Genomic DNA, 18,815 nt, shown 5'->3' on the forward strand with positions numbered 1-18,815 from the left:
CTATTGTGAAATCAAGTGACATACATTTTTCATGTATTTTACAAATTTATGGCATCATAGAATGGAAGAGCGTTAAAATACCGCTTTATGCAGAGTCGTTTTGAAGTATGATTAATGTCATACTAAAAGGTTGACTACTACAGGAACCTTATGTTAGTCGATCTCTTTAGTATGGCACTAATAATGCTCCAAAATGATTCTGCATACGGCATGTTTAAGTGTTATGAGTGAATGACGGAAATGAAAGAATAGTAACTTTAAGTAAGGCATATTAAATTACAACAAATAAATAGTAATATAACGTTGAAAACGCGTTAATTATGGTCTAATCCAAGTGTAATAGATGCAAAATTTTTTAGATTGTCTGAGAAGTTGTACAGAATATTTCCTGCTCCGATATATGGACAGCTGGCTCACAGCAGCATCGGAAGAAAAAGAAAAGGAAAGCTTATGTGTCAGAAGTTAAACGAGTGTTGTACTATTTAGAAATGGTGGACGAAGCGACAAGGAAAACTTTGAGCAGCATACCACTGCTGAAAACAAAAGCTGGACCAAGAGACAAGGATATTTGGGTACAACGGTTGAAAGAAGAGTATCAAGCTCTTATAAAGGTAGAGTGGAAAGTGTGTTTGAAGTGGTCTATATGTTATAAATGATGATCCATATGTGAGAATATTTCATATGTTTTAACACGAATGTGTATAGGTGATTTAGAGAAAACTAGAATTCTAGTACTGGTTGCGAATACCTGACAAACTGGGGCTAACTTTACAATGGCCGCTCCAGCTGGAATACTCATTCAGAAGTGAGAAATTACACTCTGTTTTATGAAAATGGATCAAAACTTCCCGAACCTTAAACTAACCCGTTTCTACTCCTACCTTGCTTATCTCTATCTTACTGTACTCTGCTATAAGCTTATAGTTGAAGATTATGTTTCTAATCTGAATGTTGATTTTGTATGTCTTGTTGAGCATTGGCTTCATCCTAGGGAAATTAATTTTTACGTCCTCAAAGGATATGAATTGAGTAACAGCTACTGTAGACCCATAAGGAAACATGGGGGATGTGCTATCTATATTAAAAATATATATTCTCATAGGCCTATCCTTAGTGTAAATACCATGTCTATTGAAATGGTCTTTGAGGTTACAGCATCATACTTGCCTGATATTAACACTATTGTTGCAGCTGTATACAGACCAAATGTTGAATGTAAAGATTTTAAGTTATTCATTGACAGAATGAACAATCTTCTAGAGCATTTAAATACTTTTAACTCCAATATTATTTTATGTGGGGATTTTAATGTTGATTTTAAGTTGGAAAACAACATAGAAAGTATTACGTTAAATAATGTGTTCTCTTCATTCAATCTAGATATTGTTACTACTGATATTACCAGGCCTAAATTTGGAGGTGGTAGTTGTATTGACAATATAATCACTGTAATCGACAGGTCTATTGATAGTTCAATCGTAAAAACTGCTGTCTCTGATCACTGGGCGGTTTTACTTAAATCTGAGGTGAATTTTCTCAATGAAACAGATAAGACTAGTAACAATAAATGCAGGTTAAGGGTTGGCTGAATGAGAGAAGAAAACATAACAAGATTTCAAGAGGTACTATCATCAGTTGATTGGAACTTTATGTATAGCTCCTTGAAAGATGTTAAGGATAAACTAGAATTTTTTATGTCTGTAATGTCGTTCTCAACTGAAAGTGCGTTTCCTGTAAAATACGTTATTGGCAAGCCGACTAAACCGAAACCTACTAGAGTTAAGAGTAAAGAAATTGATAGTCTCAAAGCAAAATGTGAATTTTATTATGACTATTATAGTAGTACTGGCTCAAGTGTCATAAAGAATTTATATAAAATTAGTAAGAAAAAGTTATATAAACTAGTGAGAGAAACTAGAATTAAGGTTAATGATAAAACCATCAACAACTCTGGCAATAAGTCAAAAGCAATGTGGAATATCATAAAAAAAGAAAGTTATCCTATATACAATAACATAAAAATCTCTGATAACCAGCTGAATGCCTCTGAATTTAATAACTTTTTTGTTAACAAAATTGAAGAGATACTGAGGGAAGTTTCATCATATCCTCATAATAATGATTCAGGTTTTTATTTAAATAAATTGTCTAAACCTACCACTACGTTTAATTTTCATCCAATTGAAGTAAAAGATGTTGAGAAAGCGATTATTAAAATGAGTAGTAGTAGATGTGAGGATATTTATAATCTGAGTCCTATTATGTTAAAATATGGAGTTCATTTCATAAAGGAACCTTTAACTCACATTATAAACTCTTGTATGTTAGACTGTTATTTTCCTGAATGCTTTAAATTAGTGAAAGTAGTACCTATAATGAAAAAAGGAAATAAGTCTTCTCTTGATAACTATAGACCAATTTCACTGGTTCCAGTTATATCTAAAGTTTTTGAGATTGTTTTGAATGAGCAGATTGTTGACTATTTTGAACATAATAATTTATTTAGTAATTCTCAATTTGGTTATAGATCCGGACTAGGAACTGTTAAGGCTGCTGTCTCATTTTTGGTAAATTGTATTTCTGGGTTGGACAGTAAAAACTTTGTTCATGTAAAACTATATGATCTATCGAAAGCATTTGATACGGTGTCTCATGATATTTTGTTGCAAAAACTAGAATTCTATGGTTTTGATAATGCAGCTCTGTCACTTCTTCATTCGTATTTAAATGGACGATATCAAAGAGTTGTTTATGAAGGGGAAGAGTCTAATCTGCTGCCTGTCAGATACGGAGTACCTCAGCGATCTATTCTTGGTCCGATTCTTTTTATTATTTATATCAATGACCTCCCATACAACGTCGCTTCACCCTTCGTTAATAGTTATTTATTTGCTGATGATCTCAATATTTGTGTTAACTCACGACAAAAAGACTCAGTTCAGTCTATATTAAACAACACCTCAGATATTATTAAAGACTGGTGTACTTCCAACTTGCTTTGTATTAACTCTGATAAGATCAAAGACTTGGTGCTTACCTACAATAACAAAAATTCGAATGCAGAACTTACAAAATATTCCGCTTCTTTTTTGGGTTTTTTAATTGATAATCATTTGAACTGGGACGATCATATCCTTAAGGTGGAATCTAGAGCTAGTAAAGGAGTTTATCTTATTCGTAGATTGAGATTGTGCGTGAGTTTAAAGGTACTTAAAACTGTATTATGCGCAAATTCACAGTCATTTAAGTTATGGAACGATACTTTGGGGTCATCAGTCCTCCATTAAAAGCCTATTGAAAATACAAAAGATATGTGTAAGATTAATGCTCGGTCTCCCTAGTCGTGCACATTGTAGGTCAAGCTTCGTTAAATTAGGAATTATGACAGTACCTGCAATTTTCATATACCAATGTTTGCTTTACATTAAGGAAAACAATCATATCTACAATGAGTTAGGGTACTCTCATACTTATCAAACTAGAAACAGGAACTGTTAAGGATTATTTAGATGTGAATATAGTAAGACACAAAAGACCTTTTACTATATGTCAGTTAAATTTTATAATTTTCTACCTATATCTCTAAGAGAACTTCCATTTCTGGCTTTTAAAAAAGAAGTACAGAAATTACTTATTAATAATTGTATATATAGTGTTGAAGAATTTTTTGAACTCAAAATTGATAGTTAAAATATTCGCGTCTGTTATGTAGTGATCTTTGTTTATATTATGGTATGTTATATATGTAACTAAAATTTTCAACTTCTATTTCTGACGATTGTAATACATCTGATGTTCTCAGATGTTTCTGCAATAAAATTTTTATTATTATTATTATTATTATAATAGCGATCCAACTTATCGATGCGCAGTTGGAGCGTGTATTGTAAAATCCACCCCTTCGTTCATCAGGAAATCAATTGCTAGTACCTTTAAACTTCTTACGGGCTAAGTGCTATTGTCATTACTCGAGCAGGCTGTTCTACAAATTTTCAAACATTTATTGCATTTTCCAGTTGGGTTCACTCGAGCAGACCGTTCTATCGGAAACATAATTTATAGGTAAGATACGATGTGAAACACTTTTCGTAAAAGAAGAGTGTGAATATAAGTAATTTCAGTCAGTGGATATCGTATTGAAACATATTTTGAATGGTAGTGAACGTGTTCTGTGCCACTATTTACTGAAGCGAAAGAAGTACAAGTTGGTTCGTGGATTATGCACTAGCTCCTCATTTAGTGCATATTCTGCAAAAAGAAACCGGAAGGCCTTACTCGAGCAGACGATTCTACCAAATTTTCATACATTTATTGCATTTTCCGATTTCCTTGCAGAATATGCACTAAATAAAGAGCTAATGCATAAACTGCGAACCAACTTGTGCTAGGTGGCCACTAAAAGCACAAACGTCATCTGTCAGGGAAGGAACGCGGTAAATTGACCCGAGCGGAGCGAGGGAGTGCGTTCATAGGGAACACGCGCGTCAGCGACGGGGGGTATACGCATAATCGAAAATACTAGAAAAACACATGAAGTATCCGCAATAATTTTTACGTTCAAAAACACCTAAATAATCGTAATAATTCTTATCATCAAAATGGCTTTACTGCTTTCCCGGGTACAAATGGCCTGCTGCGAGGAGAATTACGTCTGTTCTGAATTTTTACTTCATTTCCACACTTCGCACAATTGATTTTACGTTTCAACATACTTGACGCTGCAAAAACTTTATAATATGACGTTCTTTATCACACAATTCTTTGTAATAAAACCGTGTGTTTGCATTACATCTATCGCAAACGACCATTGCTAACACAGACAGAACATTCCCGCCATTTATTTCTACTTTTTTCGCATTCTTGTATTCTTCCGCTTCAGTAAATAGTTACACTTAGAATACGTTCACTACCATTCAAAGTAAATTTCAATATGATATCCACTGACTGAAATTACTTATTTTCACACTCCTCTTCTTTTACGAAAAGTGTCACATCCTATTTTACCTATAAATTTTGTTTTCGGTAGAACCGTCTCCTCGAGTGAACCCGTGCCATTCTTCGGAACCGCAGATTTACTTTAGGAGGACTTGAACCGTTATGGATATAATTCAACGTGGGACATATAAAAACGACAGTATAACGCCATTGGTGCTAGGTGATCGGTAAGAAGCACACATTGTATCATACCCAGCTTTACGTAGCAGATGGGTGGTGGTATGCTCATAAGAAAATTGTGAAAACACTGTGTACCTTTTGTTACTTAAAAATATATATATATATATATATGTATGTTATGCATGAATGCTAAGGGGGCATTGATGATGAGGTGTATGGTATGGTGGAATGGTGAAAGTGGGAGAAAACGTTAGAATCCCGAAAATGTCAGAAAGAAAAAAAAAAAAGTAATATGGACTGTGATTGTCCAACATGAAGCCCATTTGACGAGAGCTTGGATTGAACCAGGGATTCCACGTGCCAGAGATGAGCACCCTACTGCTGAGTCACTGCGGCTTCAGATGTCTTAACTGTTGTCACGTTTATCATTAGGAATCGTGGCAAGTTTTTACTTTAGTCATTTTATTCAATTAATCGATTCCTAGGAAACTGGTTCTTGGGAACAGTGTCTTAAATATCACCGCAACCGCTTCCTCCGGAATCGAAATAGTTAGAAATAATGAAGTTTCGGACTGTAACGTTTGTATAAATATTTTAAACATTACATGTTTTAAATATTGATGAATTTAGATCTATGACAACTTCCTATTGTATCATACTTCTGAACTTATCAAAACATAAAATATGCATTGTTTAAAATAATAATCGAAAAATATACAGCAAACCACGTTTCTGGACTACTAAAAACGGCGCACACTAGAGAATAAGAAAACAGAAGCAAATTATCAAAGCTCGAAAGCCGAAGTAGAAAAACACAAAAAAAGACAATGAGTGAAAATTAGAAATAACATTAAACTATACGCATGAAGGGGGCAAACTCCCACCACCACCACCGTAACATTTTTTAAATATATTTATTTTCCTACATATTTCTACGAGACATTTATTTTTCTACATATTTCTTGGTATTGCCGGCATGTATGGCCTTAAGCCCTTCACGTATGAGAGATGACGTCCCTCGGCGAGCACCCTATCCAGCGAAGGGGGAAGAAGGAAGCAGCCTGGGACCTGTGTATTAGAAACCATCCCGGCATTTGTCTGGTGTGGGTGTCACGGTGGCTCAGTGTTAGAGCGCGTGGTGTCCCCGGTACTCGCGTTTCCGCCCATTTTCTCAATTCACCAATTACTCCATCATTATTCACTTACCTTAATCATTGTCTCTTTTAGCCTAAAGGACATAATTGTGGGATGTTAAACGGGAAAATTTCATTTCATTTTTATTTTTCCTCTGGTGTGAATGACGAAAATCAAGGAAAAATTACTCAGGATGGTTTGTGATCTTTAGACATCTCGTTAATGTAAACATAGAAGGGAATCAGGAATATGCAAAGAAATCCGCTAGAAAGTCATTTGAAGGTGTGATCCTGGATTTCTGGTGCTCACCCGGTTTAATTGACAGAAAGAAAAAAGTTAGAATGTCTGGACACGGAATTGGAATTATTGCTATTTGGATTTGAATCCAATACGCTATTAACTGAGTTCACTGACCAGGGATGCCAAAAGTAGTAGTGTAGAAGCCACTAAGACGCCAAAAATTACAGCTTAATTGTAGCTAAGTATCGCTGGAGAAAACTCCAGGCGCTCGATGACTAGATAATAGTAACGTGGTTCAGTGGAAAGCTTTCCTGCTTTAGATGCGTGAGGCCTCGGTTTTGATTCTCTGAGAGGAAACATATTTTCGGCGTTTACCTAGTACCTTGAGGCAGTTGAGGTTTGTTGATTTATTTGAATTAAGAAGTAATGAATTCTGGTCTAGAAAACCAAAAATAACAGTGGTGGGAGTAGCGATGTACTGACAACTCACACACCACTTAAAATCCCCGGTTGATTAGCTTAAGTCCCGTGGGACTTCGTGTGTTATTATTATTGCAAGAACAGCAGCTATTGTCGTTTATTTTTAGTGATAAGAGCGTTGCTGATTCATCATGAGCATCCATCCACTTTAACTGTTTGCTGCCGTTCAGTGTCATATATTTTAAAAAGAAAAGAAAAAAGTCTTATCGGTAATGAAAATTTGTTAAGAAAATCGTTCAAAAATAGATGCAATTAAGCAGTAGAAAGTAGGCAATTTACACATTAGAGGACAAACTGCCGGCATCTTTTTCCAGTTTTTACTCATATCTGTTGCTTTAAACTAAGTACAAGGAATTGACAGAACAATTGCATATGGAGAGCAAATATGAAGGATCATTGAAGATGACCTAACGTGATGTGCTTGAAAATAATAAAAGAAATATTACGCTCCGTCCCACTTCTTGGCGTACATGTTGAGTCCAAGGGTTTAGAATTACATCCTTGCTGCAAAAGAGTGTCATTCCGCTATAAAATTTGCTCTACAGTCATACATGAATACAAAAACTTATTAATTTTCTCAAGAATTCATGATACATGTTTAATCAGGCTTTGAAAACACTGGAAAACATTAAAGAATAATTGCCTAAAATTTGAAATATTTTAGTATAAATTTTGAAATAATAGATTTACAATTACAGCAAACATTGTAAATATATTCAAATTTTAATGTAATTTTACTAAAATTGTAATTTTAATTTCACTGTTCCATTTCAGTTTTGTATTTGCATCGAATGAATATGCCATATCACAATTAAATATTGCGTTTATATAGACATTAATTGTATATACTTTTTTTTCAGTATGTGGAAAATAACAAAGCAGCAGATAATGATTGGTTTCGACTGGAATCGAATAAAGAAGGAACAAGATGGTTTGGAAAATGTTGGTATATCCATAACTTACTGAAATATGAATTCGACGTAGAGTTTGATGTAAGTAAATTCGTTATCTTAAAATTGTATTGGTATTGTATACAGTGGCGAAGCGTACTATGAGGCTCTGAGGCCGGGCCTACCGTGTTTTCTACCGTATATTTTCTTTATCTTTGATTTCTTATTTAAAAAAATCAATACTTCAACATTTCCTTTTTTCAGTAAAAAATAGTAGGTTGGAAACCCTTGGAGACCCTTCCGTCGGAGCTTGACCGGTTCGCCAGACAGGCTTACGAATTATGCTACTCAGGGAGCGAAGCTATTATTACTGGGAATTGCACTCATTCTCAGGAAGATATGAAGGCTCGCCTCTGGAAATTTGCTTTTAGCGTTGAAGGCACCTTTCAATGCTAATATGTTACAAAATGTCACACTATTGCGAGCGGTGATCATATTCAATGAGAACAAGCGGAAATTATATTACTCACCGCAAAGAATATGTAGCAGAATTTTCTTCTACATGCAACAGGTAGCGCTTTCGGAAGCTGCTACTTCCTTCATCATTCTGTTGTAGACTTCAAAAAGGATAAAAAACATGAGAGATGGTTAAAAAAATGGTTAAAAAGTTAGGATATGTAAAAAGCCAAATCTGTCAAATATTAGAACTCACGGAAATGGAAACTCACTGACATTGTTCACTCCTGTTCACTGTTTTCTGTTCTTTCCAAATGGGGAAGGTATGTAGTGAAAAGATTACTCCAAATAATATTCATTTCTCCTTTATCCAGGTTAAGTGATGGCCTTTCTTTGTGAATATAATATGATTCTTTAATTTTTTATTTCGTTGCTGTTTTTGCTTTTTCAATCAAACATGATTCCACGATATGATGGTTATAATCTCTATATATACTCTTTATAAAGCAGTGGCGTCTATTGGGTGAAATGTCAATGTGATAAAGTGTAATAGACCAAACAAAAAGGAACATTTGTACTAGAATAACGGAGCACGTTCGTACATCGAAATCTCGCAATCCGCAACAGTTATCCGGTCTAGCAACGTATCTTAGAGATTATAACCATCATATCGTGGAATCATATTTAATTGAAAAAGCAAAAACAGCAACGGAACGAAAAATTAAAGAATCATATTATATTCACAAAGAAAGGCCCACACTTAACCTGGATAAAGGAGAAATAAATATTATTTGGAGTAATCTTTTCAGTACATACTTTCTCCATTTGGAAAGCAAGAACAGAAAACAGAGAACAGGAATGAACAATGTCAGTAAGTTTCCATTCCCGTGAGTTTTAATGTTAGACAGAAGATTTGGTTTTTTACATATCCTAAAAACCATTATTTAACCATTTTAAACCATCCTTTTTATATATATCTATATCTATCTATCTATCTATATCTACCTATCTATCTATATATATATATCCTTTTTGAAGTCTACCACAGTCTGATGAAGGAAATAGCAGCTTCCGAAAGCGCTACCTGTTGCATGTAGAAGAAAATTCTGCTACATATTTTTTGCGGTGAGTAATAGCCTTTCCGCTTTTTCTCATGTTATAAAATGTTTCCTTAACATAGAGTAAGAAGTTTCCGTGTAGACTTATGTATTTCTATTAGTTATAACTTGTTTATTTTAGGTATCTAGGAGTTATTCAGAGTAACTGTTTTTTTTTTTTTTTTTTTTTTTTTTTTTTTTTTTTTTTTTTTCTACATGGGGCCAGATCCATAATATCTTGTAAAATATAAGTCTGATACATTAAATATAAATGAATAAATTTATTGAACGCTACCGTACAGGATAAAACAATAATATTTGTGTGTAATTTTAGCGGAGTTTTCCATTTCATAGAGTCAGTGGGGTGTTTACGATTTTGTTTCGAGGGGCTTTGGTTATTTCGGGAGGGGCTTTGCTAACTTTATTCTTGGAAATGTGAAAATTCTGCAATATATATATATATAACATTTAAAAAAATAAATGAAATTTCGGTGAGTGCTTAAGGCCGGAAGCCACCCTCTTAAATATGTATGCCACTGCATAGAGTACAATATTAAGTATATTGCGTTTATTCAAATGAAGTTCCTTCTGACCATTAACATTTCTAGTGAAATCATTATCACGTGCATTAAATACAGTATTGTACTTACTTTAAAGTGGGAAATGCAAGTAACAAACGCTTATCCAAGAAGTTTGAACGTTAACTGTAAGAATGTACTTACTTTTTCTCTCTCTCCATTTTCAAATATGCAGGAAATGAAAACAGCAAGTGAGGAGGAAATTCCTCTCATTCCCCGTGTGTTATCCAATCGAAAGCAACAATGCCGTGAAGAAGAAAAGGAAAGTGGAAGCGCCATATCATTATGTGTCGGAAAGATTAAAGACATGCGTGGCACATGGGCGCAGTATGCAACAATGTTTTTAGGGATTTCGTGAAACGTACGGTAATGTAGCGTTGCTCTATCGTACCGTAGTGTGATGCATGAAAGTGTTTCGTGAACGCAGATGCCGTTCATGATCGCCCCCATTCGAGACGACTTTCAACTGACAGCAACGCAATTCAGTTCCGTGCTGCATGCGAATCGCCAATGAACTGTTTGTGAGTTAGCCGCGGAGCTAGGCATGTGCTACAAAAGTGCTACACATTCTGTACGGCATTCTTGGACTCTGCAGAATTACAGCGCTTTGGATACCGCATCAAATTATATCTATATGTGTTCTCTAGGTGGATTGTAATATGCTTTCTTTAGATCTTCAACTAAAATGCATATGGTGGCGTTTAAAATTAGTTTACAACTGAAAAATACTTAGGCATATAAAAGAAGCTTCACAGGAGGAACACACAAACGATTGATGGAAAAGATTGAGGGGGAGGGGGATCTCAGCAGTTGGCACCTACTAGCACTTGTAACCACCGTAAACTAGGAAGTTTAAAGTACGTTACACAAATAAATAAAATTGTAATTATGCATCTGACTTCTGTATTTGTACGACGTTCACCTTCCCTGGATTGCAGTGTGCCCAAATGTATTGTAAGTTTAACCAGTCACAAGTCTGTTCGGGCCCCCACAGAAGTGCGTCTGGTATCCCACAAAACAATCGTGCAGTCCACTATCATGTGGGAACGCTGAACTCAAAACAGCTAATGTGTGTAAGTTTTGAATAATTTTGCACAACGACCGAAAAAAAAAAAAAAAAAAAAAAAAAAAAGGAATAGGTTGTTATGTCTACTTTTGGGTTCCCCTCAAACTCTATCTGTACCGCTTCACTTTCTGCCGACTTTCTCTGTGCGATCATTAAAAATCATTGTTATTGAATCTATTCTTGTACCACTTCTGTTCAAACGTACCTAAATTTTCTTAAACTACTGGGTTTTCTGTATATTTTTTATTTGAAATGAAATAGGTTTCGATTGTTATTCATTTACTTTTTTTTTTTTAAGGATACATTTTTAGGTTACTATATACTGCGTGTTCATTTTCTCTTTTAGCATTATATTTAATGTATTAAATATTACAAATGAACAGCTCTGCGTTCAAAATACGAATGTTGACTTAAATTTCAACAGATCAACTTTGCTACTACACCGTCACCGCTAATTACTTTCACTACAATTTATGTATCAGCAACAAGCTCTCAGTATACATTTGCAATGCAGGGAATAAGACATTTCTGCTTATTGATTTCGTGTGCCACATTTTATATATATATATATATATATATATATATATTTGGTCTAGGAATTAATTCGTGCGGTTGGTACGCACACATTGAAGCTGTAGTACAAACACAAAATACATAAGTACCTTAAGAAAAATATTGTCCATCGCTAGCCACCACTTTCGCCCATCTGTCAGGCAATGTACGGATTCCGTGGCGAAAGAAGTCCTCATCCTTGGAAGCGATCCAGTCAGAGACCCATGTTTCGATATCTTCTGAAGAAGTAAACCGATGTCCAATCAAATCGTTGTTCATGCAATCGAACAAGTAGTAGTCCGAAGGAGCAACGTCTGGTGAATACGGCGGGTGGGGTAAAACTTCCCATCCGACATTTTCTAAATAGGTTTTGACCGGTTTTGCGACATGTGGGCGAGCGTTATCATGTTGAACAATAAGTTTATCATGTCTGTTCTCCCATTCTGGTCGTGTTCTGGCCAGAGCTTGCTTCAAACGCATTAATTGTCGTCGATAACGTTCTCCATTCATAGTTTCACCAGGTTGCAGCAGCTCATAGTACACCACACCTTTCATATCCCACCATATGCACAGCATAACCTTTGCACAGTGAATATCTCGTTTTGGTTGTAATGGACCTGGTTCACCTGGTTTCACCCAGGCCTTTTTTCGTTTATGGTTCTCGTAATGGATCCACTTCTCATCACCCGTAATAATTCGATGCAGAAACCCCTTTCTGCTCTGTCGTTGAAGCAGCAATTCGCAAATGGTTTTTCGTCTTTCAACGTCTCTGTCTTTCAATTCATGTGGAACCCAATGTGACATCTTTTGGATCATTCCCATGGCTTTCAAGCGTTTGGAGACTGTTGCTTGATCAACGCCTAATGCTGCTGCAAGTTGTTCCTGCGTTTGACACGAATCCTGCTCGAGCAATGCTGTCAATTCTTCGTCTTGAAATTTTTTTGGCTCTCCAGCTCGCTCTTGGTCTGCCAAGCCGAAATCACCACTTCTAAACCGTGCAAACCACTTCTGACACGTTCGCTCAGCTAGAGCATGGTCACCATACACTTCCACCAAAATACGACGACTTTCAGTCGCACTTTTCTGCATGTTAAAGTAATGCAGCAGGACACCCCGCAAAATCACTTTATCAGGCACAAATTGCGCCATGTTCACTTAACTACAAACTGGTGTTGTTGACGCTTTAATCCACTGCCCTATACTACGAACGATACGCGATGACAGGGGTTTGCAACACATGTGTGGATACACGGAACTGTGGGACGCTCCGTTCGTTGCGCCATCTCTTGTCCACCCGCACGAATTAATTCCTAGACCAAATATAATATTTTACACATTACGAATTAATTAATCATTAAGAAGGAATACTCAACTGCCACGCGAATATTTCTTACATATCAGCACACACCAACATCATATCTTTATCCTAACTTAACCTAATCTTAACCTACGCACTGAAGTTTTAGTACTTCAGTACTTTACCACTAGAAAATCATAAAACAAAGGAAAACATACAAAAATGACACGAAAATTTATATACTACAATTCTAAGACCTATACCATTTTTCTTCTTAACATTAAGTACAACAAAAGAAACAAAATTACACCGAAAAATTACACTTTTAACTATAGTACCTATTTTTTTTATATTACGTAGAGTGATCCAAATTTACCGGAACATGATACCTGTCATGGTGGGAGGTATCCCGCTTACTCGTGCGAAGTTGTTACTCATTTTGAAGACATTTTATTATGTTTAAAATATCTCCGTTTTATTATGCTACAAAGGCCTAGAAATATATTAAACAAAATTCTATATTCTAGATTCCTGTGACGTATCCAACTACAGCTCCTGAAATAGCTCTGCCAGAACTGGATGGTAAAACAGCTAAAATGTATCGCGGAGGAAAGATTTGTTTAACAGACCATTTTAAACCTCTTTGGGCAAGGAATGTTCCTAAGTTTGGAATAGCCCACGCAATGGCACTAGGAGTAAGTATCGATTGTTTCTAATATGTGTGTATTATAGTAATTTTTGAAACAAATTACTATGGTAATAGTAAGGTTAAGTGCAATATTTAAAATTCTTCGCAGTTGTAGATGTTTATCAGCTTGTATGCTACTTTTTTTTTTTTTTTTTTTTTTTTCACTTTACTGTTTCAGTGACATAAATAACGAAATTCTTTTATATGAGTCATTTCATGGCAGATTGTATATTACTTTAATCCTTGTCCTTTCCATTTCAGCGTAGGGTGTAGTACAGAGTGAGACAGAAAAACTTGTGTTTCGGGAGCTAAGGTGTTCAAAACCAAAGATGATACGACTTTTTTCTTTTGTTTGTTTGGTTGAAAGCGCATAGAATGCATTTTCTATGAAATGTATGTTGAACAAAATATCACTAAAATGGTGGCCTCAATTACTAATACAAAGCACGAAGCGGATGCGAATAGTACGCTACGTTGCTACTGGCAACACCCCATCCCCCGATCCATTTTTGAAAATTCCTCAAGAACAAGAAATGACACGATGTTCTCCCAACTGAAAACGGCACGTACACCGCTGTTCAATGGCGCGCTCCCCATTCAGAGATAAATCCTCCCAAATCGCGTTCTTTGGTCCGACAGAAAGTACTCCCCGATTTAGGAGGATACATATCTTTGAGGGGAAGTGTGTCGTTTTCAGTATTCACATGACATGTTAGAGAGAATATTGTACCTTTATTGTTGAGAGGGTGAGTTTCCGGTAACAACACAGCATGCATTTCACATCCACTTCGCGCTAGATATCAGTAATGAAGAATGCCACTTGGGTGATGTTTTTTTTTTCAAAGGAGATTGATTTAAAACGGCATTCTGTGCACTTTCCAGAAATTCGAAAAAAAGAAAATAAAAGATATGAAGGGGAGGGATTCTTTGACTGATTTTATTAGCTTCCTAATGTTACTTTTACGAGAACATAGTGGAACAAATAAAATTTAATATTGTGATCTTTTTTGATCTTTTATGTAGTTTGCCTTGTGTAAGTTTTTTGATTAGTTTATAGATACTATGTTTATATATGCTACCTTTTAATACTCATTGTGAGAAAACAAAAGTCATGTATTGGAAAGACGTGCTTGGATGTTTCTGGAAGAAAATTAAAAAGATTGTTTAGATATATTTGGTCACGACTGGGTTTTCAAATGTCTATCACTTTCCAAAAATGGGGAGTTTTTTCTGGCGCTTCCTGTATACTAGTTCATACGAACGTAACGTCTCTATATCTAATGAGACGACGAAGATTGTCGGTTGCGATGATGAATTCGTTTCTATGTTGTGATTGTGATGCGTAATTGCAGTGGCCTTTTGTGCAATTAGTTCCCTGACAATTACCTAAAATACAACTTTTAAAGTTGGAAATTATCGTGTTCATGAATTTTCAACAGATTACCTTACGTAGAGCTAATTGTTTAGGTTTGGGTAGACCAAATAAAGATAGGAGTCATAATTTAAGCTTAAGATGAGGACTAGTATAGCATTGTACAGGTGAATGTGAGTCTAATGGATGTCTCTTAAGATTCGCCTTTTGACGGATGGAAGCAATTGAGCACAAACAATTTTGAAAAGATGTGAATAACTTCGCCTAGCTCAATTAAATCTAAATAGAACGGTAGGTGGTGGGAGTCTGCATATAGGATCATTGTATACATCCTCTATCCATAAAATCCTCAATGGCAGAACTTTCTTTGTCTTACTGCGATAAGCTTTTGTAAGTCAAAAATTTTCTGAAGAAAGCACTTGTGATTGTTAAAAGTACGCTTTACGCGACGGAAAAAAAAATATATATTATGCTTATGCTTATATTTATGCGAGTCGTCCGTGCATTTAAGATATCTACACATAGCAGGCATGTTTTTACACTTTTCTGTTGGCTATATTTTCATTCCTCTGGCAATTTTTCTGCACAGGCGCGGCAAATTTTCTGCGATCACATCGCAGATCGCGGCATGTTCTGCTATGGGGATAATATCAATTAGTTATTTAAGATAGTACTCATGTGTAAGGTTGTCGTAGTCCCTAAGTTCATTGGATTTTATTCACGTGCACACAGTTCCATTCTTGATTTATAGAGTAGTTAACCCTTGTTATACTGAGTGTTCAGCACGCAGTCCGACGAGAAGAATAATGACTGGCGAAACCGTCTTTGAGCGCTAATGCGCATATTCTTTCAGACTGATAGAACTTCTACTGGCGACCTATCGACGAGCTACTACTATATTATAATTTTATCTTTATTTATGTCGGTAGCGTTATTGTTCTTGCTTTTAATATGACGTATTATCATAATTATTAATTGAAAGTATCTACCAGTGTGACACGAAATTCAGTAATGTTGAAAAGGCACAAGAAATTACAAACTTGTCATTATTTTTTGTTACTTAAAATTAACAAAAGGTCAGTATTAATGAAATGAGTATTTTGGGCATTATGAAGATAATTTGTTATGTATTATATCTTGAGCATGCCACCATACTGGAACATGAATTTATATACATCAATGTATCCATATTAACGGACTAATTTATATAAACGAGCTAATATTGGTGTGTGGTGCCTCAAGGGATATTATTCTTCAACTATATGTTTCAAACGGCATTGTGTGCTTATCATGTAGTCTTATTCTCCGGATTACTTGTGGAGTCGCTTCTTAATTCATGTTTTCTTCTTGTGTTCGGGAAAGAGGATAAATTTAGCATTGTAGGTCGAAATTAAGTAGATTAGTATGTCCTTTTACGTCTTTTGAGAATTGGAAAGCTGTACATAGAACAATTTTTGATGAGCATATGTTGTTCGTCATCTTTCTGCGTGAAACAGCAGTTTCCACACCCATTAACATTGAACTAGATGGTTGTTTTGTGAAGTGTGCTGACTCGAATACTGTGGAAATCTCGATGCAGTAACAGTATGAGATATTATTGTTCACTGTTATTTATGATGTACTCCCATTGATTGTCTAGGCTACGTTTATCCTGATTTAATTTAGGTTTCTTTGTCCTGATGAAGGGTTTGAATATTTCACTTTCCATAAGCGAAGAAATTGCAAATCACTCTGTGTACAGCTTTCCAATTCTCCAAAGAGATTAAAAGGCTACTACTATACTGGATTACGACGTTAAGCGCTGAAGTTGTGCTTTTTTCCGAACAGAGGAAGAAAAACATGAATTAAGCAAACGGTTCAAGAAGTAATCCGGAGAATAGATCTACATGAATAAGCAAATAGTACGGTTTGCAAAATATACTAAAAAAAAATAATACCCCCTTGACGCACCACATAGGTAACAATATTTACTTCTTTATATAAATGAATATAGTTAACGTTGTGTGGTTTTGATTCGGGCTTATAAGTGTGAGGTTTTGAAAGATTTTTGTTTTATTTCAGCTTGGACCATGGTTAGCAGTAGAAATTCCAGACATGATAGAAAAAGGTGCAGTTTCTTATAAAGAGAAGTCCGAGGGATGATGTTAGTTATGAACTAGAAAAAAGACTTTTGTAACGTTGATATTATTTAAAAAAAAAAAAAAAAGTAAACTTTCTCTTTCTTTTGGACAAATCAATGAATACAGAAATCATTCTTTCGTAACTTAAACAGAAAATAATCGTCTCAAGGAGTCTGCATCAGTGTCAGAAGGTCCTTCTGTTGCTTCATTCTAATGAATTTCACAGTTTAAAAAATGTTGCATGCTCTTATCAGATGGAAAATACTCAAAGCAACATGCAATGATTTAGACATTGAATGAAATAAATACATTTCATTCTAAAATGTATTACGTCTTTGACAGATTTTTTTAACAGTATTTAACACTATATATTTTGTTTCCACTCACAAAAATCTTGTGTTGTATTATGTATTTTTCCCATTTGCTATTATTTTGTTACAGAACATTCCTTATGCTTAAATCAGAATTTTTTTCTATAATAAGCTTATTATTGTCAGCTTGTAATGACATGTATAAAAGTGGGAAGTGACTACCGGTAAGAAAATAATTCCTTTGCCCAAGAACTTAGGAATGAATAAGCCGATATCTCCTACAGTTTTCTGTAAACTAAAGATGATCTTATTGAATTGAAGGCAGTGAAAGCTACCCTGTAAAGAAACCAATCCATTTACAGTGATTCTTGAATGAAATTTAATCGTGTATGAATTTGAAGTACATTCGACAAAACTACTAATGTCTTAAATATACCTTTATTTAAAGAATTCGAATAATTGATTTGAAATTCGTAATTCTGTATAACTTTTTACTTTTATATTGTTAGTTTGCCAAACTTTTTTTGTGGGGTTGGGGAGTGGAGGTGTACTAAGTAAAAGTTCTTCAAACAATTATTATTTATTTATTTCAGATTAACTAATATTAGTTGCAGAGAATACTGATTATAAACGTTACTTGATATCTTACTTTACTTTTATACTGTTACTAGGAACAGAGAATATTGATTAAATGTTATTTAACTAAAAAATATTTTCCTTTTATTGTTTTATGTACGGTACTTTCCTACATATTGTATATAAATAGTTGAAATATTATGTTGTTGGTGCTACTACAGATATTTTTATATTGTAAACTTGACATAAGTTTTTCCTCTCTGTACTGTGCACTACATTAGCAGAAGTGGTATAATAAAAGAATATGGCAGTTCGATTTGGGGAGTGGAAACTAAATGCAGTTAAAGAATATTGAAAATGCTTGTATTAGGATGTATAAATATTTTTTTACTATAAGGAAATAAATCTTCACACAACTGAATGTAAAATAGTATGAAAATAAAAGACATGAGTTTGAAATAAAAGTGCTTGTTAACACTATGCCGTACGTGTATTGTACTTGTAGCGCTTATTATTTTTGTGTACAACCGCTGAAAGCAGGACGTACGGGTTTTTGTGCTCCTTTCTTTAAAATATGTGATGGGTTCTGAGTAGTAAGGGCGAATTCAACAAAAACTTGTTTCTTGAAAATGCTGAACAACCAAAATAATCGTCCATTTATTTTGAAAATATATTTTGTAAGGGAAAGAGAAAAGACTTCCACAAACTATACTTATAGTAACGAGAACTGGTTTGGCATTACTACTCGAACACTTTAAATGTAATTTTCAAGTGCTTACATTGCACATAACTTTTATTGAGTTTGCCCTTACGTCCGGAGCGCCTCATACAAATTAGGACTTT

The 18,815-nt window shown here is 34.8% G+C and overlaps 1 protein-coding gene across 1 annotated transcript; it reads left to right on the forward strand.

The window, feature by feature from the left end:
- The first annotated feature begins 422 nt into the window (after window positions 1–422).
- On the forward strand, window positions 423–18,452 carry Ufc1 (Ubiquitin-fold modifier conjugating enzyme 1). The gene is made up of 4 exons (XM_081728156.1): window positions 423–611; window positions 7,830–7,961; window positions 13,433–13,600; window positions 17,027–18,452. The coding sequence occupies exons 1-4, from the start codon at window positions 489–491 to the stop codon at window positions 17,105–17,107; spliced, it is 504 nt and encodes a 167-aa protein (XP_081584282.1). The 5' UTR covers window positions 423–488; the 3' UTR covers window positions 17,108–18,452.
- Window positions 18,453–18,815: the final 363 nt, after the last annotated feature.

Source organism: Thermobia domestica, chromosome 10 (assembly GCF_964235325.1).
Source record: "Thermobia domestica chromosome 10, izTheDome1.hap1.1, whole genome shotgun sequence".
Lineage (NCBI taxonomy): Eukaryota > Metazoa > Arthropoda > Insecta > Zygentoma > Lepismatidae > Thermobia > Thermobia domestica.

Bases quoted from the DNA above. Each gene is read 5' to 3' on its own strand.
- Ufc1 (XM_081728156.1), top strand. From the start codon at position 489: ATGGTGGACGAAGCGACAAGGAAAACTTTGAGCAGCATACCACTGCTG. The intron at 612-7,829 runs GTAGAGTGGAAA...CTTTTTTTTCAG, and splicing joins AGTATCAAGCTCTTATAAAG to TATGTGGAAAATAACAAAGC. The intron at 7,962-13,432 runs GTAAGTAAATTC...TCTATATTCTAG, and splicing joins AATTCGACGTAGAGTTTGAT to ATTCCTGTGACGTATCCAAC.